At 60.6% G+C, this 23,159-nt stretch overlaps 2 protein-coding genes across 3 annotated transcripts in view; one reads left to right on the top strand and one right to left on the bottom strand.

The window, feature by feature from the left end:
- Window positions 1-362: 362 nt before the first annotated feature.
- Window positions 363-13,854, bottom strand: MLC1 (modulator of VRAC current 1). The gene is made up of 11 exons (XM_090272237.1): window positions 13,415-13,854; window positions 11,944-12,033; window positions 10,646-10,699; window positions 10,105-10,206; window positions 6,747-6,845; window positions 6,368-6,439; window positions 5,353-5,469; window positions 4,346-4,402; window positions 3,831-3,953; window positions 2,502-2,627; window positions 363-1,376 (listed from the first exon to the last, which is right to left on the bottom strand). The coding sequence occupies exons 1-11, from the start codon at window positions 13,589-13,591 to the stop codon at window positions 1,302-1,304; spliced, it is 1,092 nt and encodes a 363-aa protein (XP_090128363.1). The 5' UTR covers window positions 13,592-13,854; the 3' UTR covers window positions 363-1,301.
- A 2,221-nt stretch (window positions 13,855-16,075) lies between these two features.
- The window catches only part of MOV10L1 (Mov10 like RNA helicase 1), a 36,163-nt gene continuing 29,079 nt past the window's right edge, over window positions 16,076-23,159 (top strand). For both annotated transcript variants that reach the window (XM_090272235.1, XM_090272234.1), the window contains exons 1-3: window positions 16,076-16,172; window positions 16,881-17,065; window positions 21,022-21,184. In XM_090272235.1, coding sequence (XP_090128361.1) covers window positions 16,076-16,172; window positions 16,881-17,065; window positions 21,022-21,184 — 445 coding nt within the window. The remainder of the gene's footprint in view (window positions 16,173-16,880; window positions 17,066-21,021; window positions 21,185-23,159) is intronic.

The following is a 23,159-nucleotide window of genomic DNA, read 5'->3' as shown; positions in this document are numbered from 1 at the left end:
GGCCCCTGCCTCCCCCTCACCAGGTTCGCACTGGCCGGCGCCAGCCGCCCTCATCTCCCGGGACCCTGTCCTTTGACCCTAGTGGCCCAGGCTCTGCACCAGCCCACGGGACCTGGTGAATGTACCTGAACGAAGGAAGTGGGTCCCCGAGCCTCGCCGTGCACTGAGGAACGGAACCCTGTGGACGTGGCGCCTTGGGGTGCAGGCGCCAGGTTGAAAACCACCCCTTAAACAAGCAGTGTTCCTGCACCCAGACAGGCCCCCAGCTCGGACTTTCTTGGGTCCCTGTGGCAGTGGGGAGAGGCTAACAGTCCCTGTGATGAGTCCAGGTATACTCAGGACAGAGATGGCACACAGAGTACTTCTTGGTCATGATTTTAATCAAAGCAAATGTTATCCTCACACCCAAACTGTCCCTGCAGTCTGCAGGTGGGTGGTGGCAGGTGGAGGAGACCCCCAGCCCAGACCCCAGGTGAGTGAGGATCAGGATGAACTACCTGTTAGGAGGGGTGAGGGTTCTGGGGCCGACTGTCTTGCAGGTAACGGCAGTGGCCTGCCTAGGGGAGCAAAGCCAACATGGCGGAAGCAGGGTCAGGGTGTGGGGCTCAGCCTGGCCCAGGTCAGCGAGGCCATCAAGACACAGATGTGACCCAGTCAGTTTCAAAGCCTTGGACGCGGCCCCGCTCCAAAGATCACTGAGCTGGCGCAGGGGACCGGTTGAGCTCCATGTGGTTGTTGCCCAAGAGCTCAGGAGCTGGACCAACCACCGGGACACGGACACGAAGCAGTGCCCCTGGGCGGGCGCCGCCCCCCTGCAAAGGCAGGGTAAGTAGAGAGAGGGCAGCAGGGTGGCCGGTGGGAGGGGCGTGGTGGGGCTCAGATCCGCCCTCGTCCAGAGACCATGCTGGGCGGGGGCTCGGCCTGGGCGTAACTCAGAACGGAAATGCCACAATGGGCTGAGCCAGTGTGCAGCTAGCCGTCTGCACGCAGTAGGTGCTCAACAAAAACGGGGAAGGGAGCCGGGTGAGGGGCAGGAGGAGCAGCCGCCGGCAGCGGGCCACAGGGGCCTGCCTCAGCCAGGGCCCGGGGTCTGGCCCCAGAACAAGCCCTTCCTCACCCGGCACCGAGCTGACCGCCCCGCAAGCACAAGACAGCCACCATCGCCTGTTTGAAATTGAGGTCCCCTCGCAGCCTGGCGCGCCCACAGCAGGGAAGGGTTAGAAAGTAGTAGCTCACAGAGTCGACTCGCATCTGTGCGGCCACGTGCTGGGGCGGCGGCCCTGCGGAGGCCCCCATCCCCGTCACTGCGCCATCTGCACCACCACGGCTCTCCAGGCCTTCTCCTTGTCAAACTCCTTCAGGGGGCTTCTGGCCACCTGTGACCAAGACAGGCAAAGGTTACCTTGCCGGCCGGCCGCGTGCAGGGGCATCTATGCTGACGTGGCAGCCCTCAGCCTGAGAAGGCCAGGGGACCCCTGGGTCTCTGCTCCCCGTCACGTCTGCGTCCACCCTCCGCAGGCCTGGGCTGGGGGCAGCTCTCCACGGGGCCAGGGCTCCCAAGGACCCGCACCTGCTTGTGAGGCCTCTTCCTGCCGGTTCTCTGAGGGGCCGGCGCCTGGCAGAGCCAGTGTGTGTATACAGGAGGTGCTCGATAAATACTCCCCAATGAGGGAATGACACACCACAGTACAGGGATAAACAGGGACCTCAGACCCTTCCCGGGGGCAGGGGACAGCACCCCAGAGACAGGGACCCTGTGACAGCACTGGCAGGCACCTGACAGGGGGAAGGTGGACACATGGCAGCTGTCACCCAAGATCTTCAGAAACAGGGAGGCAGTTCTGGGCCCAGTTTCCAAGCCCTTCCCCCGCCAGCACCAGAACCTGGCTCATCGCATGTACAGCCATGGACCCCAACCAGGGAACAGCAAGGGAACGGTGGTCTGAAGAGCGTGGTGGAGGGGACAGTGCCAGGACCGGAGAGAGGTCAGGGCCACGGAGGACGGGCCCCCAGGAGGACCAGGAGCAGCCTGGGGGAGGGGGGCAGGGTGTGCAGAACTCAGGATGTGGGAGCTTGAGGGGCCCGAGGTGGCCGGGCGGGAAGAGTGTCCGGTGCATCCGGGCATCGTGCACCTGAAGGGCGGACCCCCCGCCTCTCAGGTGCAGAGACGAGAGGTGGGACCTGCGCGGGGGTCCAGGCAGTCAGAGCCTGGCAGAGCCCGCCCAGCACACCTGCCAGGAGCTGCGTGCGAGGGCCAGGGCGGGGCTTTGTGGCCGCGCAAACCCTGGCACATTGGCAGGAGCCCACCGGAAGCATTCGGTCCTATTTCTTCAGTGTGGGTTTGCATTTGCCTGGCTGGTATTAAAAAACATTCTGCATTTCACTGCTCCAAGTTGTGTCCAGGGGTCTTGAAAGCAGTCAGTGAGGGAGGGTGCCGCTAGGCACAGGCCCTGGGAGCGCCCCACCAGGACGGGAAGGTCACCGGCTCAGAGGCCACTCACCGGGGCGGTGGGGCGCTCCTCTGGGCCGGCCACCTTGAAGCTGACGCACTGGAGGATGGTGCCCGTGTGCAGGCCGGCCTGCAGCAGCAGCTCCAGCAGCAGCAGCAGCAGGAGCACGTCGTGGGACTGCGGGGGGACCAGCGTGAGCAGCGGGGCTGTGGGAGCCGCGCCAGGCCCCGCGCTGTCATCTCAGCGACCTGAGCGGGAATCCTGCCGCCTGAGGGGCATCGAGGGACTTGCTTCTGCTCTGAGTTCTGCGGTTCCGTGTTAACAGGCACCGGCCCCGGCGCCGCGGCGGGCCGGCCCTGTGGTCAGCATGGGCTGCGCACGTGCAAGGCTCCCGGGCCCCCCAACAACATGGGTCAGTAGGGGCGCCAAGAACACATGGGTTCCCCCAGTGTCACAACCCTGAGTGGCCCGTCCCCTCCCTGGGGACTGGCTGCTGACCTGGGTCACACAGGCTGTTGTTCGTATGGGAGACAATAAAACACTTAATAAATAGCAACACGAGAATACCCTGCTTTGCACCCTGTGCACTCACAGCTGTAAAGTGACGTTTACACCCTGTCACGCCCCAGGAGGGAGGAGCCTAGCAGCCTCAGACCTCAGCTTCTGCGCACGCACGGCACCCCCAAAGGGCAGGACCAGGGAGCGCCTGCAAGGAGAGGCAGACGGGGTGGCTCCCTCCACTGCAGCTGGGCCACCCAAGGGGCAGGACCACGGCGATGATGCTGCGCAGGGTCGATACCTCCCGACGCGCCTGCCGGCTGCGTGGAGGCCGGAGCCTCCCCTGCTTCCCTCCCGACGTGCGAGTGGCCCGGGCCGGGACCCGCCATCAGTGCTGACCCGCAGCAAAGGTGCTGTCCCCTGAGGTCAGCCTGGCAGCTGCTGGGAAACCCTGTGGGACGGCCACACCCATGCCCGCTGACACCCAATCCAGATGCCAAAATGTCAGTGCACAGGGGCCAGGGGGCCTATCCTGGGCCTACAGCCACATGCAAGTTTGACCCTGGGTGGGACTCAGCCCACGGCTCGTTCTCGGGACGATCCACAGGAAGTGAACATGAGCTGGAGCAGGGATGACCCAGGACAACTTCAGCACCTCAGGTGTGACCATGGGGCTGTGGTGTGTGTACCTGTGTGGAGCGGGCTGGGAGCAGAGCCGGCTCTGCGGGTCTGAGGGACACAGTGGGCGTCCTCCACCCGCCGTCCACTCCAGAAGCCAGTGGGAGCCAGCCTCACGCCCTGTGCAGCCAGACGATGTGGGGCACAGAGCGTGGTCCCAGAAACCCTCCCCAGGCGTCTGGGCTTTAAATGAAGGACACGCACCTTGATGGCTGGGGGGTAATCTTCAAACACCTCCATGACCCTCCTCACACTGAAGGTCAGGTACCCGGCAGCCGTGAAGAGCAGCGGCGCCGAGAGGCTGCAGATGGCCGTCAGTACCTCCACCTGCGGAGCAGACGGCCGTCACAGTCGGGTCCCCGCTAAAGCCCGCCACACGTCTGTCTGACCAGTGCGCCGCCCCTGCTGAGGGAGCCTCCTGGCTGGGCCGCTGGTCCCCAGTGTCACAGCTGTCTGTGCTGCTGGAAAACCACTGCCCGCGACCTGCCTGGCACCCTGTCCCCACATTGCACAGAAAGGCTGGTGGTCTAAGAGGCCACACGCCTCCAAGTGTCAGGTGCAGGGCACTTGGGCCGGACCTGGTGACTATCATGTCAGACGAGGGACCCCGGGCGGATGCAGGAAGGAAGAGGGGCCGCCCCCCACCCCCGCTGAGCACCTGGCCCCACAGACAGCCCAGGGCAGGTGCAGCTGCCCCGCAGCCTGGGGGCCTCACCTACCAGACACCTGCTGGGACACTCTGCTGTCACGTGACTGGCAATGGCACTTGGAAAACACTGAAAGGAAAGACGGCAGGAAGACTTCAGAGACTCCCAACGGTGGCCTCGCGTGTGCTGGGAGCCACCTTGTGGCCAGGAGGGGGCGCCTCAGCCCCTCTTCTGAGTGACCCTCCTGGGAGTGCCCACCGGCCCTGGAGGCCCCACTGCGGGCGTCCCCCCACATCGGCTCTCTGCGCGGACACCGCCCCCTGCGCATGGGCGAGGCTGAGTGCACGTCCCCCGATCCAGCCCGGGCGGATGACACGGGACGTCAGCCGGCTCAGCAGCGCAGTCACAGGAGCCGCAGGGGCCGCACTCAGACCCCAGCTGTCCCAACAGTGTCCCGGGCATCGTCGCTCCTGCTGCGGGATCCCGTCCGTGGCTGCGCTCTGCTCTGTAGGGAGGCCTCGGCCTCTGTCTCTGTCTGGGACAATCGTCCCTGCAGGGCACACCACCCACGGCATGAGCTTCTGTTCCTTCGTGATCAGGCCCCAGAGGCCAGGAGACACTGTGCCTCCCAGCGCGTGGCAGCGCCCAGGCAGCCAGGCAGGCCTGACCACGCTGACCACGTGTTACGTGCTTCCCTTGCGCGGCTGTTGTGCTAAGCATTTACTAGGGTAGTATCTAATGTAAAATAATGGCACATGGTAAAAACATTTTATGAAATATGTGATATGTTAAAAAACAATGTATGTTATAGATTACAAAGTTATAAAAACGAGTATTTTGTAGGCAAAATTAACACAAAAACTGTAAAATCACAGGAACCGTTGAAATAAAAACAGCTGCCATGCTGACCCATAGGGTCATGGGTGCCCCAGTGCCTCTGACGGAGGCCGGCGCCCACATTCCCACTGTCCCTGTCCCTGCAGCCTTCCTGCCTGAGCCCCCCAAACCAGCCATGCCAGCCTCAGTGAAGTGGCCGGCCAGCCACACCGGCGGACGAGGGCCACCCTGGTTGTACTCACAGCCACTAGGATCCAAAAGAATGTCACCGAGAGGTGTGGGCTCGAGACAGCGTCATCCACATTCAGAGCGATGACCCCACCCAGGACGGCGGAGACACCAGCAATCACCTCGATGACCTGTGGGGCGGAGCACAGGGGCGGCGTTACCGGGGACGTGGGACGGGCTGCTGGAGTGTCACGGACGGGCAGGCACACAGGCAGCGCGAAGACCTCGGGCCGGGGAGCAGCACACCGGGCTGAGAGCTCGGGAGTGACCTCCTGTCCAGCCCAAAATGAGCAGGAAAGGAATCTCCCAGCAGCTCAAAGGCAGGCAGGCGGGAAACGGCCCAGACGGAAGGCAGGACAGAAAACGCACACACGTGTCTGCGGCCACTCTCGACAGGAGGGGCTCCCGTCAAAGGCCACGGAGAGAACGACAAGGGACGGAGGATGAAGAAGGGTTCACGCTGTTGCTGGAGACAGACCGAAGCGAAGGCGGGAGGAAGACGGACACCCTGACGTGCCTCGGAGCCGACAGTACAGGCTCTGAGGCACAAGCCAGCCTAGACACCGTCGCCGTGTGGTGGGGAACACCGGGAGAGAAACGCACCCAGAAGCAATCCTACCCGGGGTGTAAATGGAAACGCAGGCTCCAAAACCCACGGCGGAAATCTACGGAACCCGTCCTGAGACCAGGCGCTTCTGAGCGTGCTGGGGACATGCCGCAGGGCCCCACAGGGACAGCAGGTGTCACCGGGACAGGCCCACCTCTGCCTCCAACCCACAGCCACGTCGGCTTCAATGTCACCTTCAGTACCTACCTGCCCCTGAGAGAATACCGGCGGCTCCTCAGATGAGGTGCCTGGTCACCAACGCCACAGGACCTGTGTCCCTCATGGACTGAAACTCGGGCACTGTCTAGGCAGCCACATCCCAGGCAGCTCCGGAAACAAACGTGGTGGTTTAATCCCGTCTGAGCTGTCCCCTCCCCCAGATGAACAAAGCGACAGGAAGAAAGAAAGGAAAGTTTCCTTACTGAGTAGGATTTCAGGGCCCGCGCGGGAAATGTCACCTCATACAGAACGCTGGTGCTGTCAGAGACGGAGCCCTGAAAAGAAAGGGCACAGTGACCTCCCAGGCGCAGTGGGGCCGCCACCCGGCAATGCCCCCAAACAGGAAGGAGCAGCTGGGGGTCGCGGGTGGTCGCCAGGCTTGAGCGCAGAAGCTCAAACCAGCGTCTTCCTTGCACGTGAGGAAGCATTTACGGCGACATTTTCGGCAGCCTGGTCCCTCCGCAGGCACTGCTGGTGGGTGGTGGGACGTGACGCCCGCCCACCTGAGAGCTGGAGCACCGGGGTGCATTCCTGGGGGAGCACGGCCCCCGCAGGCCGCCCGTCCGCACGCGGCGCCCCTACCTTGGGCCTGCCCGGCGCCTCGCTGGACCTCGCGGAGACGATCACCGTGGCGGCCATGAGCAGCTCCAGCAGGAGCAGCAGGATCAGGTTGAAGTTTATCTGCCAAAGGCGAACACAGCTCTGTGGAGCCCGCTTTCTGCACTTGGCTCTGTAACCACAGACGGCCCCCCAGACGGGCCTTGACGCCTGCTCCCTCGGGGAAGGCGTCGGTCCCGGAGAGGTGCCCCCGCGTCTGTTTCCAAACCGCTCCTCGCTGGAGGGCTGCGCTTGGCCCGCGACTGCAGCCCCCCTCACGGAGGGAACCCTACATTTACAAAAAAGCCTGTGCACGTTTACAGCGGCACCGGGGCCGAAAACGGAGACGCCAGGGGTTTGGGGGCGACGTTCCACGTCCTGACTGCGTTGGCGGTTACATGAATCTACATCTGTATGAATATGAACAGAATAATATGCTAAAACTTAATATTCATAGAGCTATACACTTAAGAAAATGTCCATTTAACTGTGTACAAACGGGCCAGTCTGAGCCCGCCCCGCCCTTCCTCTGGGGCTCCACCTGCCCTCAGCACCCAGGACCAGGGACCCCACAACCGGGGACGCCCCTGGGCCCGGAGCCCCGACGTGGTTCACACAGCCCGTCCCCAGCCTGCTCCGCTGCCCTGCTCCTCCCTGTGACGCCACAGTGGAGGCCCCAGTGCCCGCGGTCCCGGCTCCCTCAATCTCCTGCCCCCCAGGCCTCCCCCCGTGTGGCCCCTCCTCTTGTGGACTGTGAGTGTCAACTGTCATTTCAATGACCGATGTCTCCTGCTCTGCTGGCCCCACCGCGCCTGAAGAACAGTAAAACCTACATTTCAAACCAAATGCAATTCATTAGTAAGTGTGAGTCGCAGAAGCCTACATGCAAAATAAAACACAGAGCGTGTGTGGGACACTCAGAAAAACGGCCCCCCGTTAGGCCGCCAAGCAGCCCTGGGAAATTCCAAAGAATCAGTACGGTCAGAGGGTGCATTCCGACCATGACACGGTAATATCACAGGCTGGTAATAAATGGCTGACTTTAAAAAAATAACCCCACGTGTCCGCTTCTCAGGGTCCTCGCAAGAAGCAGGTGTGCCCAGGAGGAGGGACTGAGGGAAGCTTACTGAGCGGATCGCCCACAGAACTCTGGGGAGCGAAGGAGGGAAACCTACGAGGTGCAGGGCCCAGGGCCTGGGGGGAGCACAGGGGTCAGAGCCCAGGACTTGGAGGCTGCAGGAGTCTGATCGGATGGGAGAAGCGCTGGTGCTATTGGCTGAACTAGGATCCCAGGGGCCCTCTATAAAGGGAAAGTAAAAGTAAAGCCAACCCAAAAGGACCCCCCAGGGTCAGACGGTGGCCCCTGGGACGCTCCGAGGGCTCGGGTCACAGGCCCAAGCAGGCAGGACAGGCGAGCGAGCCCCGTTGCTGCACATCCCCTCCCGCGCCGTGGTTTTCCGTTTCACTGTTAGCGTCCTCACGCAAGACCTTCCATCCCCGGTGGTTCCGACATCGTGGTCCTGAGGGCCTTGCTTGCGTGGGGTTCAGGGTTCACAGTCGCGTGTCCTCGGTATAACAGGCAGCACGTCCGTGCAGCGTGGCTCTGCCTTCCACGTGGCCGCAGGGGCCTGAAAAACGCTAACTGCGGGTGCGGATTCGGGCACAGGCCTGCTTGTGGTGGTGGGGCAGGTGGGTCATCTACAGGGAGGGGTTTCATTGAGGCCGACATTGCTGGCCCACCCTTTCCAAGGCTGTGTGGCAGGTGGCAGGCGCCTCTCTCAAGTTCCTCACCCCTTCTCTGATTCGGGGGGACTTGTAGACGGTGGACACTGGATGACTGCTTTTGGTTTGGGGTGTTTGCAGGACATTCTGCCAGGACCACGCTCCCCAGGGCTTGCACCGCGCGGGGGCGCGTCCTCGGGGTCACCATGCATGTGCTTCTTCAGAACGTGAGGCAGAGTCCCCACACCCCAGGCCTGCGTGCGGCAGGTGGACGGTGGGTGCCCTGGGGCTTCTGCCAGGCTGATGTCGGAAACGGCCCCTCCCTGTGGTTTTAATTTACCTCCTCTGACTACTAGCCAGGCTGAGCATCCCTGGGCTGCCTGCACACAGGCCTCCTCGGGGAGGGGTTGCTGCCGTCCCCTGGTGCCCTTGACTTTCTTGTGGCTCTGAGCGGGGGCCCTGGGACGGGCCCTTGGCCGGGGAGAATTCGGAGCCCTTCCTTACAGCGTGTGCACCCGTGCCTCTCCCGGCTGTGCTCAGCCCGTCGGGTCTGTTGGGTCTGGTGTAGGTCACGGTTTTCCTGGCGGTGGGCGGGCGAGGGCAGGGCTGCTGGGCCCGGGTCCCACACAGCGCAGTACCCGTCTCACTGCGATGGCCGTGTGACAGCTCCAGGCCGCAGGGGCCCGTCCCCCTCGTTCTTCAAGGGCCCCCTTCCCTGGCCCCGGTCACCACCTCGGCCTGCCAGGTGCAGCAGGAGCCTTCACTCCGGACGCACTTCCCTGCACTGAGGGTTTCCTTCACGAAGAAGCGTTAGGGCCCTGGGCAAGCCTTGGCGCTTTCTCCAGAACAGCCCTGCACACCTTTCGTCACATTTACCCCTGGGAACTTTCTGTTTCCTCCCTTCACACGTGTCTGCACTGGAACTACGTTTTCCCACTTCCCTGCTGCTGGCACAGACCATTGCTTTACACTGACGTTCACACCGGCAGCCTTGGGACCAGCCCTCGGGAGTCCCGGGGTCACAGCAGCAGCAAGCCGTCTCCTCTGCAGACGACGGCGCTGGGCGTTCCTCCCTGACCCGCGTGCGTCTGTCCATCTCTGTGCCTTATTCGCCTGGCTCAGGCTTCCTCAGGGCCACCCCGTTGTTCCCCCGCTCTAATGAAGGTGGTATAGGGTCACCCCCAGAGCAGGAGGCTTTCGTGAGGGATCTCCGATCGGTCCTCGTTTTTATGAGGTCGCCTCTCTTGGCTCTGGGGCGAGGACGACAGGCTTTTCCTTGTCCTCAGAGGTGCACGTCACCACCCGCATCACAGACTGGATGAAACGTGCCCCTAGGTCCCTGTTAATTACCGAGAACTGTTGTGGAAGAGGCATTCAAACATTATTGATAAACCCGGAACCAATGAAAAAGTTAAATAAAGACAATTCTTTTCTTTGGGAGGATACGTACGACTCCCCAACTTTGTCAAACTCAAGAGCCACGACACACATTTACACACCTCCAACCCACAGAGGGTGCTCAGCGACACCACCCACAAACCCCCACAGCAGAGGCTCAACGGGAAGCCATGTCCCGAGGGAACAGGCAAGCATTTGGAGCCCACGTGGCTCCAGGACTCACATCTATTGCCGACGGGTTCAGGACAAGTTTGCATCCAAACCAGATCAGACACGTGGTGGTGACAGCAAATGTGGAAACAAACAGCATCTGGAAGTTGGGGATCTGGAAAAGAAGGTGGGGGGTTTATTCTCCTTCGCATACTAAAGAAGTAAAGGCAACATTACAACTAAGTCCAGGTCATTGATTAAAGATTCTAAAGACTAGGACATGTAAGAATTAGGTAGGGCAGGTGCCCTGCAAGCTCCTGGGGACAAAGTGAGGAAGGGCCCAGGGAACCCTACAGTAGGGGTACCGGGCGCTGCGGGTCGTGGGGCTGCGTTCCAGCCATGCACAAGCGTGTGCACGCACATGCACAGAAGTGCACACACGCATGCACACATGCGCACAGAGTGCCCAGATGCACACAAGTGCACCGCACACACATGCGTGTGCACGGGTGCACATGTGCCTCTCAGCCCTGCAGGGCCTGGGGACTCTTCCACAGCCTGGGAGCCGTGCAGCTGCCCTGATGGTACAGAGATGGACCTGAGGGGGGACTCACCACATTGACGTTTCTCCTGGAAACAGCGAAGCTCACGATGGCCGAGGGGATGCACTGGAGAGACAGCAGAGCTTGGTGAGCAGCGGTCAGTCACCGCACATCCTTAAAGCCCGAGATGTGTGGGCAAAACCAGTGTTGCCAGCTCACTAGAAACCGGGGTTTTGCTGGACGTCGAAAGGTCCCAGGTCTGTCAGGGTAATTTATTCTGGAAAGTCTTAATACTTCTGACGAGATGAAAGGGACATTTGCTACGAGCAGTGTTCTAAGCGGACACACTTGGAAGCTGGACTGCAACTCCCTGTCGCTCATGACCAGGGTTCATCACCTAACAAATTACCCGAAAGGGGAAACGCATCCCCATGAGAAGGACGTGGAACTGCTCAGGAGTCCAGAGCCCCAGGGGTTCTTATTGGGGACTCCACTTTGACCCCCCCAGAAGCAAAGGAAAGGGAAGGGGCAAATGGGGTGTCAGGAGGTAGAGAGGAGGACAGAGGGGGATAAGCAGGGGCCCTCAGGGGCCACACCAGGTGTTGCTCTTGTGGATGACAGACTCCTGCAGACCCTGAAGTTGGGGCTGCACAAACTGAAGGGTCAGGGCCTGCCAGACAGCAGTGGTTGGATTGAGGGGCGGGGCGGGGCCCCCGAGGGTGGAGGGGAAGCCTTTGGGACCCCATGCCTTGTCTCTCCAGCCTGTCACCTGAGGGTGAAGGGCACTGCCAAGAATTTTGCTGGGACACTCAGCCTAGGCTGGCGTTGCCCTGGAGCCACCTGGGTCAGAGGTCACGTCACTGTGGCCCCAACAAAGGCTATTCCAGTGGTGAGGACCAAGGGTCACCTGGAAAGTTCTAGAGAGAACGGCAAGGGCAGGTTGAGTTGTTTCAAGGAGTTTTGTCCTAAGGCAGCAGAGGCTGCCAACATGGGGAAGGGCATGGGGTGAAGGAAGCTTGTGTCTGTGTTTCCAGATGTTTGGGGACAGTGACAGGCTGGAGCAGGACAGCAGGCAGGCGAGAGGTCCCCCACAAGACCCAGGACGTGTCCCGGGACGACCAGTGGCCCCACAAGCAGGGCACAAGCCATGGGAGGGGTGGGGTGCAGCCCCGCGCCATGGAGGGCCTGAAGCTGCTGATGTCAGAGACCAGGGTGCCGTTTCCAGCCCGGAGTCATAGACCCACGGAAGCCACCGCCCTGTGAGGAGGCTCTGAGTGAGCGGCAAGGGGCAGCGGAGGGTCACTCAGAGCCCAACCCCAAATGCACACCCCACACTTCATGCCAGAGATGGGACCGACAGCGCTGCTTACCGAGCCCGCGGCACAGCGCAAGTAATCCATCTCGGAAGGGAACACGTTGCCCAGGTACAGCGAGAACCCCGAGGTCACCAGCAGGCAGCCCTGCAACACAGCAGCACGATGCAGGCCGCGGGGTGGTGGGTCCGCTTGCCACGGGGCGCCGCCGCCTGTACCCGCCCGCGTCGCGCCTGGATCCCGCTGGACCTGACTCCTGCCCGGAAGATGGCATGGCCCACCCTCCCTCCAAAGTCAGACCCTGGGCTTCACCAGTCACTTCAAGAAAAGGAGGAGCCCTGCCCAGGCCGCTGTGGCTCAGTGGATTGAGTGTCGGCCTGCGAGCCAAGTGTCGCTGGTTCGATTCCCAGTCAGGGCACATGACTAGGTTGCACGTCAGGTCCCCAGTTGGGGGCGCATGAGAGGCAACCGCACAGTGATGTTTCTCTCCCTCTCTTTCTCCTTTCCCCTCTCTCTAAAAACGGATAAATAAAATAAAAATTAAAAATAAAAATAAAAAACAAAATAAAGTAACCTGGTTAAAAAAAAAAAAATATCTCTGAAACTAGTATTTAAAAAAAGAAAAGGAGGAGCTCTGTCAAAATTTAAGGCAAGAAATGGTGCCTCTCCCCAGAAAACATCCTTGCCCCAACATGTGTGATTTCTGGGCCTTGGGATCCCACCCCCAGGTTCAGGCACAAAGCCCCATCTGGCTCAGGGCCGGAGGACGGGAACTCCCTGCAGAGGGTGAGGTCACAGGGTGGGTGAGGGTCAGTGTTAAAGGTCCCTCAGGCCCGGAGTCCAGGCAGGTGGCCTGCGTGCCCCCCGGTAATGGTGAGGCTGGGACCCGGGAGCCTGGGGTGTGTAGCAGGGTCCTGAGCTGGGTCCCGGGTTCTCAGCCAGGGCGCCATGGATCCCTGGAGCTCCCAGGTGACCGAGCACACATAGGCCACACCAACTCCTTCGGTCATCGTGTGACTATCCAAGCAGGTCTGAAGGTGAATGCCCCAGGACCCCCGGCAAGTCTCCTCAAGTGTGTGGTCCCCCCAAGGCCTGACCCCAGCTCCCTGCTGGCCCTGGTCTTTGGCCCCTGGGCCTGCTCTGACCCCCCGGCCCGGCCTTCCACCCCAGGACTCCATCCCACCGTTCACTGCCAGAGGCTCCTCCCCACCTGTACAGAGTGACTCCAGATCCCCCCAGCAGTTGAGCGTCATGGAGGTCACCCCCACACCATGCATGACCCTGTGGACGGTCAGGGGAGCCCTGGGCTGTCCCAACCACGGCAGGACACAGAGCACCCAGGGCCCAGAGGCCCGGGGCTGGAGCCATAGATGCTGGTGAACGGAGGGCAGTGGTTCGTAGGATACAGCCCCACAGGGCTCTCTAGAGCAGAGTGAGGGAGCTGCTTTGTCCCACTGGGCCTGAGCAACGCTAGCCAGGGGTCACCTCCGGGGGACGATGACTCTGTGGTTCTTGCGCAGCTACTCACCCCCATCAACACAGAGAAGACCCATGTCTTGTGGCTGAAGCACTGGGGCAGCCTGGAGGAGAGCTGCAGGTCGCCCGGCTTGGCGTCCGCGTAGCTCCCCATGTCGGGCCGTCCCCGCTCCAGGGTGGGCATCCGGTCATAGCTGAGCTCCTCCCTGCAGGACTCCTCCCGCGCCATGGCGCCGGGCAGACACGGAGCTGGGGGCCCCACGCGGCTGCGCCCGGGGCTCTGTCACCTCTGCTGCCCGGGATCACTCTGAGAACGCTCAAGTTAAACTAAGCTGCTTTCAGTAAAAGTATTGTTCCCACCAAAGTGCTGCGAACTTGAAGAAGAAAACAAGCACTTAACTCGGGACGTGAGCAAAGCCGCTTTCCCAGCAAAACCGGCCTGCCCCTCTGCTTCAGCGTTGGGTGCTGCGCTTCGGGTGCTCACTGACCGGCTCAGTCCTTTCAACTCTCACTTCCCAGGATGCCCTGGCTCCGCCAAGCCTTTAAATTGTTCACGGTGATAACCGAACCGGCGTCAGGCCCCGACCGTCGGTCCGTCCGTCCGTCTGTCCATCCCTGCTCACCGCCCGGCTGCTGCTGGGGCAGCGCGCTGGTCTCCGGGTGAGGGGCTTGCTGCTGCCCAGTCATCCTGCCTGGAGCTTCCAGCAGCAACTATTCACAGGAACAAAAGCCCAGCAAAGCTGCACTTGAGCCAGGAGCAGGGGAGCCTCGTCCCGAATCTCAATGAGGGGAAGCAGGACCCTGGAGAGTCGCGGTGGTTACGTAACTCTGCCAGGAGACAGGGGCCCCTCAGTCCCACTCGGGGCAGACGGACAGGGTGTGGGCGCAGGGACCGGCGCCTGGGAAGACGTGTGCCTGAGTGGGATCCCCCAGCAGAGAGTCCTGCAGGCACAGGCCGGTGCTGGTTTGGAGACATAAGTTTGTACTCAAAGGCCTTATTATCCCTCCTTTCAAGCAGCCTTTTCCCATCCCCCACGATCATATGAGCAAGCCGCCTGCACAGCAGTGCACACACGTCTGCGCACGGCCTGCTCGGGACCCTGGCCTGGCCTGGCCCGTCCCCCCCGGCAGCCCCGGGGCTCCTGCGGCGCCCTTTACTTCTGCTCACTAAGCAGAGGAAAAGGCCGGGGACACACTTCACCCGGAGACGCGGGCACCCCACAGGCCCAGCGCCAGTCTTTGTGCACACGGCTCCGGCTCAAGCGCTCGGAAGCCCAGCTCCTCGCACACAAACCCGCGTAAAGCTGCAGCAAAGACACGAGTTTCCAATCACGGGATGCTCTGTGGTCTCAGTCTTGCAGCCCAGCACGAGGACCAAGGCTCACACCCTGCGACCCGTGGGGTCACGAGGGGGTATGTGGATTGGAAGACCCCACAAACACCCCTGCCGGCTGCCTTTCAAAGCAACAAGCAGGGTTAGTGCGGCCTGGCCCACCGGCTGAGCCCGCCTGCGTCTTCCTTCTCCTTGAGTTTCGTGTGTACAATTACATGATCTATGACGCGCCCCCCAGCATTTCCAGTACCCCCGGCACCGCACGTGGTCATGACGGCATCACTGGCTGCACTTACTTCCCGTCCCGCCCCTGCGTCCCCCTCTGTGCGCAGCCCCTTTAGCGTCGTCCCCCGCCGGCAGCCGCCAGTCCCGCCTGCGTCTGAGTCCGTTTCTGTCCGGTCTGCTCGTCTGTTTTGTCTTCAGATTCCACACGGAAGCGAGGCCATGGAGCGCCTGCCTTCCTCTGAGCCGACTCGGCACCAGACCCCCGGGTCCGTCCCCGCGTGCGTTCCTGCCGGAAGGAGCACGGTCCGCAGATGCCACCCCTTCCGCGCTTCCCCAAGGGTGCGTTCTTCTAAGAAACACAAACAAGCTGCCCTGAAGGAGGGGTCGCCTCCGCTTGAGAAGTGCTCCCTCGGCTCCGGCAGCACCGGTTTCTGGAACGAGTCCTGTTCGTTCATCCCTTCCACTCACTCCGGCAATGGCCGGCCTCCCTCGGCCGCTGCGAGGCCTTCCTGCGGCTTCCGCATCTCCCCCTCCATTCGGCAAACGTGGCGCTGGCCGAAAAGTCGCTTTCGTTTTCCCACGAGCGTAGAAGGCACAGTTCTCACTTTCACCGGCAACCCTCTCGATTAGGGCGTGTCGGCTGCCTCCCGCGAACGGCGTCCGGCGCGCAGGGGCCAGAAGGCCCACCCGCGCGAGCCCCGCCCGCCTGTGCAAAGCCCCGCCCACCTACAAGAGCCCCGCCCACCCGCGCGAGCCCCGCGCCAGGCATGACGTCACTCCCACAAGGCACCGCGTCTGGGGCCGCTAGCTGATGTATGCTGATACTAACGGTCGCCAACGACCAAACGGGTTGCAGCGCGCACGGAGCCCCATTGGCCAGTACAGACGGGACATGGGCACAGGCGTGGGCGCTGTGATCCCCCATTGGCCACACACCCGTGGGCGCAGCGGCAGCCCCAAAGGGGACAACCCATTGGCCAACGTCAAAGTGGCGCTAACACAGTCGGAAGCACCGCAATCCCATTGGCCACGCTCCACGAAGCAAGGCGCACGCGCAAGCACGGTCCCCTCATTGGCTGAGAGCGGAGAGAGCGACGTGGCCACGTGCCGGAGCCTGGGGCGCTGGACGCGTCGGGACCAGGCGGCGGCCGGGCCATGCTGCGCCTCGCGGGCAAGCTGGTGGCCTTCTTCTGGAGGAGGGCCGACGGGCCCGAGGAGGAGGCCGGGCCGCCAGGGCTCGAGCTCACGGAAGGTGCCTCGTTGTGTACGGGAAGGCGGGCCGGGCGGCCGGGGGCAGGGAAGGCGCGCAGGGCGGCGGGCCGGGGACCCGGTGAAGGCGGCAGTCGGGGCCCGCTCCCGTTCTCTGAGCCCCCCAAGGGGAGCGCGCGCGGGCGCGGGAGCGGCCGCCTTCCCCGTCTGCCCTTCTGCACGACGCGGGCTTCAGGAGGCGGCCCGACCTCAGGCTGCCCTCCGGGAGGTCGGCGGGGCTGGGCGGGACCCGCGCTCCCCGGGGTCGCCTGCGTTCGGGAAGCAGCAGAGCCGGTGCGGCGAGGACGCGGGACGCCGGCCGCCGCAGGGCTGCCCGCCGCGCGTGCTCCCCAAGCCCCGGGCCGCCTGCGTCGCCTGCTGCGGTGATGCGGAGCCTCCCGACGCTGCCGCCGACGCGGTGGAGGGCGAAGGAAGGCGGCAGGAGGACCGGCACCGCGGGGACGACAGCGCCGACGCCGATTCCCGCCGCGCCCTGCCCTGCGCCGGCCCCTCCGATTTCGGCGCTGCTCCCGGTTCTGCCCCTCTGGGTCCCCTTTACAGACGGAGCAGGCCCGGGGTGGCCAGAGACCCGGCCCGGGGCCGCACGCTGCAGGGCAGGAGCCGGCGTCCGAGCGCCCGGCGGCCTGGCTCTGCGCCCTCCCCGCGAGGGCCCGCCGGTGTGGTCAGCGCCCCCGCGTGTTTGCCCACCCAGGCGACAGCAAGGTGAAAACCGTGCAGGGCGTGGTGACGCGGTACTGCAGCGACTACGGCATGATCGACGACCTCATCTACTTCTCCAACGAGGTCGTGGCCGGCAACGCGCTTCTGAACGTGGGGCAGGAAGTGATTGCGGTCGTGGAAGAAAACAGAGTGTCCAAGGGGCTGCGAGCGGTCCGGGTGAGGCCCGCGGGGGTCTGGGCACCGCCTTGGCGGGGGGCTCCACGCTGCCGCCCTGCCCAGGGGGCCTCTCGGGACGGCCGGGCGACGGCGGGGGCGGAGTGTACCGGCCTGGCCCCCCGGGGGTTTGCGCTCACGGTGGCTTCTGCTGTAAAAGGTCGGCGACGGTCGCTGTGAATCGTTCAGACGCCACAGCGATTTGTGGTTCACGAGTTTGCCTCTGACTGTATGTCGTGGAGAAGAACACGTGACGTTTATGTGTCCTTCTAGTCTTTAAAGACATATTGTTAAAAATAACGATTATTGGACCCTTTGTGAATGCAGTTAGCAAAGGTAGTGAGTGGACTTTATTACCCAGGTTTTTTCACTTAAAAACAGGGTTTCTGTGCTCTCGGTGGCTGCCAATGGAGTGGTCAGTGTGCGGATGCGCGCGTCTGACGTTGCGGTGGGCGGCGCGGACTGCCTTTCCAGTAACGTGGGAGCGCGGCGAGAGGCCGCCTGTTGCCTCGTGGGTGTCATTCCTCTTCGGAGCCCCAGTCTGCTCAGTGAACAGTGGCCTCGTAATTGTAACTTGCACTGACGTTTAAAGTAGGTTAATATTTCACCTTCTAGGAATTCTTTATGTCATTTGTCCATATCTTTTGCTGGGTTCAACTTTTTGAATTAAAATTCTATATTAGGGAAATAATACGTTTTTAAGGAAAATTATTATATGAGAGTATTGCAGATATTTCCCCCAAGATTGTCTTGACTTTTGTTTTATAAATTGTTTTTGTAGTTTAGTGTGTTTATCTTTCCATTGTTGCTTCTGGGCTCTGTACGAACCCCGAGAGAGGCTTAGTCGTCGTCTTACCACAGCAAACACTCGGGTTTTCCTCTGCAGTTGTAAACTGACATGCAGATATTTAACCTGCCTGGGATTTGCTGAGAGAAGGAGCCTGTAGCTGCCAGTCCCTGCACTGAGTAGTCCACTTCTTTCCTCCCCATTGGAAAGGTCCCGTTGTCATACATCAGAAGTCCCCGCGCGGGGACCCTGTCTGGGCCCTGTCTGTGCTGATGCCTGCGTGGCCCCGGGGCTCCGTGGGCCTGTGGGTGGCGGGTGGGCAGGTTTCCCTCCCACACCGAGTGGATGGAGTCCTCCTGGCTCCCCACTCGTCCCAGACAGACCTCAGAGCAGACGCCTGTTCTGCACCCGCAGCTCAGGCGCCTCTGGGCAGCCTTGAATACTGCTTGCCAGTCCCTTCCTGCCTGCAAAGTGTCCTCCGAGAAATCAGCTGACAGTCCTGTAGGTACCCCCCTGTAGGCAACTCTCTGCCTCTCTCTTGCTGCCCCCAGGACTCTGCCTTTATCTTTCACTTTTGGCATCTCAGTCATGATGCGTCCTGGTGTGGTCCCCTCTGGGTCCAGCTCGCCCGGGACCCTCCGTGCTTCCCGGACCTGTATGTCCATCTCCTTCGCAAAATTTGGGAAGTTTTTCTCATTTTTTTCAATTCTTGCTTCCTCATTCTGCACCGGTTGACTGATTTTTTTCTTCCTTATGTTCCAAATCATTGATTTGAACCCCGGTTTCCTTCCCTTCACCATTGGTTTTGTGTGCATTTTTCTTAGTTTCACTTAGCATAGCCTTCACTTCTTCCCTTACGCGTTTGCTATACTTAAGCATATCTGTCAAGACTTTGAGCACCTTTATCACCAGTGTTTTGAATTCTGTGTCTGTGAGGTTGGCTATCTCCTTGTCGCTTAGTTCTCCCACTGGAACCTTGATCCGTTCCCCCTTTTGGGCCATACTTCTCTGTCTTCTCACTCTGACAGGCTCCTGTGATTGTTTGCCTACACGTCCCAGGTAGAGCTGTTGCTCCTGTTACATTGTAAGGGGCGGAGCCTTAGGGATTCATCAGTACAGGTGACCAGTTTCACCACGTTGTGGCGCTGTGTGGGGGGGAGGGGTCTGAGAGGGAACAATTCTGCCTGCTCAGCACTCGCCCCTTTTCCAGGCACCTCTCCCACTTCCATATGGGACTGGCACCCCTCTAGCTGTTGCCCTGGCTGCCGTTCCCAGAGTGGGTGGGTCTGCAGACATTCTAGAACCGTGGGGGCCCTTTAGACAAGCGGACTCTGCTGAGAGACCAGCAGTTTCTGCCTTCGCCCCAACCCCCACTGGTCTGCACAGTCAGAAGCAATGAGGCTTGATTTTCCCCGGGGCTGAACCATGAGCTGCGAGGTCTGGTGTGGTGCTGGGAATGCTCCCCAGGTGTCCCTCCTGACTTTTTAAAGCATGTTGCCTCACTTTCTGCCAGCCTGCCGCTGCCGCCACCACACCGTGTCCTCTCCACCCCTCCTACCTGTCTGGGTGAGTGTTTCTTCTTTGTATCTTTGTTTGCTGGACTTTCATGCAGCTTGATTTTTCTGGAACTTCTGGTTGTCTCTAGTTTGGAGGTAGTGGTGTTCCTTCCTAGTTGTGGAGGGAGACGCAGCGTGTCTGTCTATACCTCCATCTTGGCCGGAAGTCTTCCGGTGTTAAATTTTAATGAAGCCCCCTTATCCTTTTTAATTGCCTGTGCTTTTGATGTCGCACTTAAAAAATTATTCACTAATCCAAGCTCGTGATGATTTTCACCTCTGCTTTTTTCCTGTTTCCCAGCTTTAGCTCTTGAACATAGGTCTGATCCATTCTGAGCTAATCTTGGAGTGCGGTGCTGGGCGCGGCTTTCACTTCGTTCTCATGCGTGTTGGTGCCGTTTTCCTGCCACCGTTTTTTGAGAAGACGTCACGTTGGGGAAAACCCTTTCCACACTGAATGGTCTTGGCACCCTGTTGAAAATCAGTGGCCCGTACTTGTCAGTGTGTTTGTTTCTGTCTCTGCTCCTGTCTGCTCATGCCGGTCCCACGGCGTTCGCTGACCGTAGCTTTGCAGCAGGTTGTGAAATCTCGTGTGGAACCTCCAGCTGGTCCTGCCTTTCTCAAGACTGTTTCTCAGGGTCACTGAGGGTCCGTGTGATTTTTAGGATGTATTTTCTGTTTCTGCAAGAGTGCCATTGGGATTTTGATAGGAATTGCATTGAGTTCATAGATTGCTTAGCATAGTATTGACATGAAGTCATCTGATCCACAAACATTGTCTTTCCATTTATTTGTGTCTTTAACTTCTTTCAGCCACATTTTATAATTTTCAGTGTGTAATTCTCCTACCTCCTTGGTTAAATGTATTTCTGAATATCCTTTTTTTTCTTTATATTGGTATATGCGTCAAATTGTGTTTTTTTTTATTTCCTTTTTTGGATTATTCATTGCAAGTGTATGAAATACAACTGATTTCTGTGTATTGATGCTGTGTCCTGCGGCTTTGGTGAACTTGCTTATTGGCTGTGACAGTTTTTAATGGAATATTTAGTGGTTTCTATGTATAAAATCCAGCCATCTGCAACAGAGGTCATTTTTCTCCTTCCTTTCCACCAGGTTCAGTTCTTTCTCTCTGCCTCTCTCTTTCTTGTTGCTCTGGCTAGAACTTCCAGTATTGTTTTGAACAGAAGTGGTGAAAAGAGGCACCCTTGCCTCTTTCCTGACCTTAGAGGAAAAGCTTCCGGTCTGTCACTACCGACTGTGGCGTCAGTGTGAGCGTGGCCTTCATCGTGGGGCGGACGCTGCCTTCTGCCCCGACTTTGTGGAGCGTTTCATCGTGAACATGCGCTGGGTTTGGCTGGAGGCCTTGTCTGCGGGACCTGCGGTGACAGGTGTCCCCCAGGGGGCTGCGTCGCGCTCACGGACTGGCGTGTGCAGAGCCGTCCCTGCCTTCTGGGAAAGGCCCCTTGGTTGTGCTGTGTGTCCCTTTGGATACTTTGCTGCGTTCAGTTTGCTAGTATTAGGTAAGGAGTTTTGCGTCCCTCTCCGTGAGGGGCGTTAGTCTCCAGTCCGCTGTCCCTGTGGTCCTCTCACTGTGGTTCCTGTCTGTCTGTCAGGTGGAAGCCGTCTCTGACAAGTGGGACGAGGATAGCAAAGCCCGGGGCGGGGGACTGTCGGACTGCAGCCCCCGCGTGCTGATCGGCTGCGTGACGTCGCTGGCGAAGGGCACCGGCTTCATCAACCAGACCACCTGCTTCTCTCTGCAGAGCGTTTGTGACGGTAGGTGGGGCGGGGGGGGCGCCTCACATTTAGGGCTGTGGGAGCAGCGCCCTGTGACCCACCCACACAGGGCACGAGCCTGGGCTGTGCCCCACCCTCAGTGCGGGTGCGCGGGGAGGGCAGCTGGCAGACGCGTCCCTGGCAGCATTATTTTTCTCTCCCTTCCTCTAAAGGCAACGACAAAGTGTCTTGGATGAGGATTTTAAAATTAACAAAAATAGATTTTGTGGGGTTTCTCCAATTTTATGGGGTGGATTTGCACTGTCCACATGCACCCCGAGAGGCCTGGGCCTGGAGCAGTGGCTGCAGTGCAGCCGGGGCGGGGCTCCCATCGGCTGGGTGCGCTCCTCCCTGCGCATCTGTGGGGTACAGCGCCTCGCATCTGGGTGATCGCTCCTCTCCCGTGGGGGTGGTACTGCGGATATACAGGCACTGCTGTTTTTAAAGTCCTGAACATGGTTTAAAATGGGACTTGGAGGGGGGGAGGAAGAGAGGGAGAGAAACATCCATGTGTGGTTGCCTCTCCTGCACCCCCAACTGGGCACCTGGCCCACAACCCAGGCCTGTGCCCTGGCTGGGAATCGAACCGGCGACCCCTTGGTTTGCAGGCCAGCATTCAGTCCACTGAGCCACACCGGCCAAAGCTGTATCCATTTTTACTTGCGTTTGTTTTTAGCTGATCTAAGGTTTTGTGTTCATGCTGGAAGAAGTGGTTTGTCAGTGCCCGTTGTTGAGCTGAACTCCACGGTGGTTGCTGTGCGCCTGCGGCACACGGCGGTGGGAGGGCGGTGCGGCCGGGAGCCCGGGGGCATCGGGCCTGGCTCCCTCTGGAGAAGAAACAGATGCTCCCCGTTCAGAACCGAGCACGGATGGGCTAAGCTTCTTGGGGAGGTGCTTCCTGCGTGGACTTGAAAGCTACACGCCCTGCAGGCTGCGTGCTGAGAGGAGTGGGAATTCTCCACCCGGGGGGCCGGCGGGCTGGGGTCAGGAGGACATCCACTCAGCCCCTGGCAGCTAGCCATGCCACTTCCCGTGGGCGTAAAGACTGGGATGAAGCTTGACTGCTACCCTTGGGAGTCTCCAAAAATGAGATGGACGGGTGGCCCGCTGGGATTTTGAAATCTGTCCTGTGAGAGCGACTCCCCAATCCTGTGACAGCTCAGCCCCTGGGGGATCTCTAGGTCCCGGTAACCAGGCTGACAGCAGCCACTCCCAGGCCGGGACACGGTTCACACTGAGGGTGGCGCTGGCGGGTACAGAAGAGAAAGGTCCCCAGAGGACGGGCACCTGAGCCCAGGTGGCGGGATCCCAGCACACCCAGGGCTGTCATGCTGAGCACCCTGCTTGGGGGCGTCCACATGGCTGCCGCTAATGTGGCCACAGAGCCTGATGACCACTCAGAACCTTCTTGAAAGAGAAAACTGAGCAGAGATTATAATGGGACCTACGTGAGTAGTCAGCGTTCGAGCCTGCGGGCCGCTCGGCCCTGGGGTACCACGGGGGGACTGGCTTGGGGTCCTCCCAGGACAGCGCGAGGCCTGGCCACCCGGAGTGTGAGCAGACCGAGGCTCTTCGGTGGGGGGACCCAAGTGGCACGCAGATCCGTCCTCCACAAGCCTTCAGTGACCTTGGTGAGGTCCCGCTCAGTCGGGTGGCAGGTGAGCACGTGAGGTGTCACCAGGGAGCCCGTGAAGGAAAAGAGTGCAGGTGGCAGGTGGGGTCCCTTGGTCTCAGAGAGCTGAGGCGGGGGTTTGAGATCCTGGCCCACAAACGGGACTCGTGGGAATTCTTAGCAGCAGTGAGGGCTCAGCGGGCTTCCACGTGAATCCCCAGTGAACCCTCCCTCGTCTTGGCCAACACGGCCGCTGTGAGGTTGGGCGCCCCGCCCGCAGCGGCTGCCTTGTCGGAGGCTGGTCCTTCTCTGTTGTGGGGCTGCCCTGTGAGTCAGCACATTTAGCAGCACCCTGGTCTCTAG

The sequence above is a fragment of the Furipterus horrens genome, unplaced genomic scaffold, assembly GCF_987537825.1.
Source record: "Furipterus horrens unplaced genomic scaffold, mFurHor1.1.pri manual_scaffold_4, whole genome shotgun sequence".
In the NCBI taxonomy this organism is placed as follows: domain Eukaryota; kingdom Metazoa; phylum Chordata; class Mammalia; order Chiroptera; family Furipteridae; genus Furipterus; species Furipterus horrens.
Note: the sequence above shows the minus strand (reverse complement) of the source record. Positions and strands in the feature narration are given on the sequence as shown.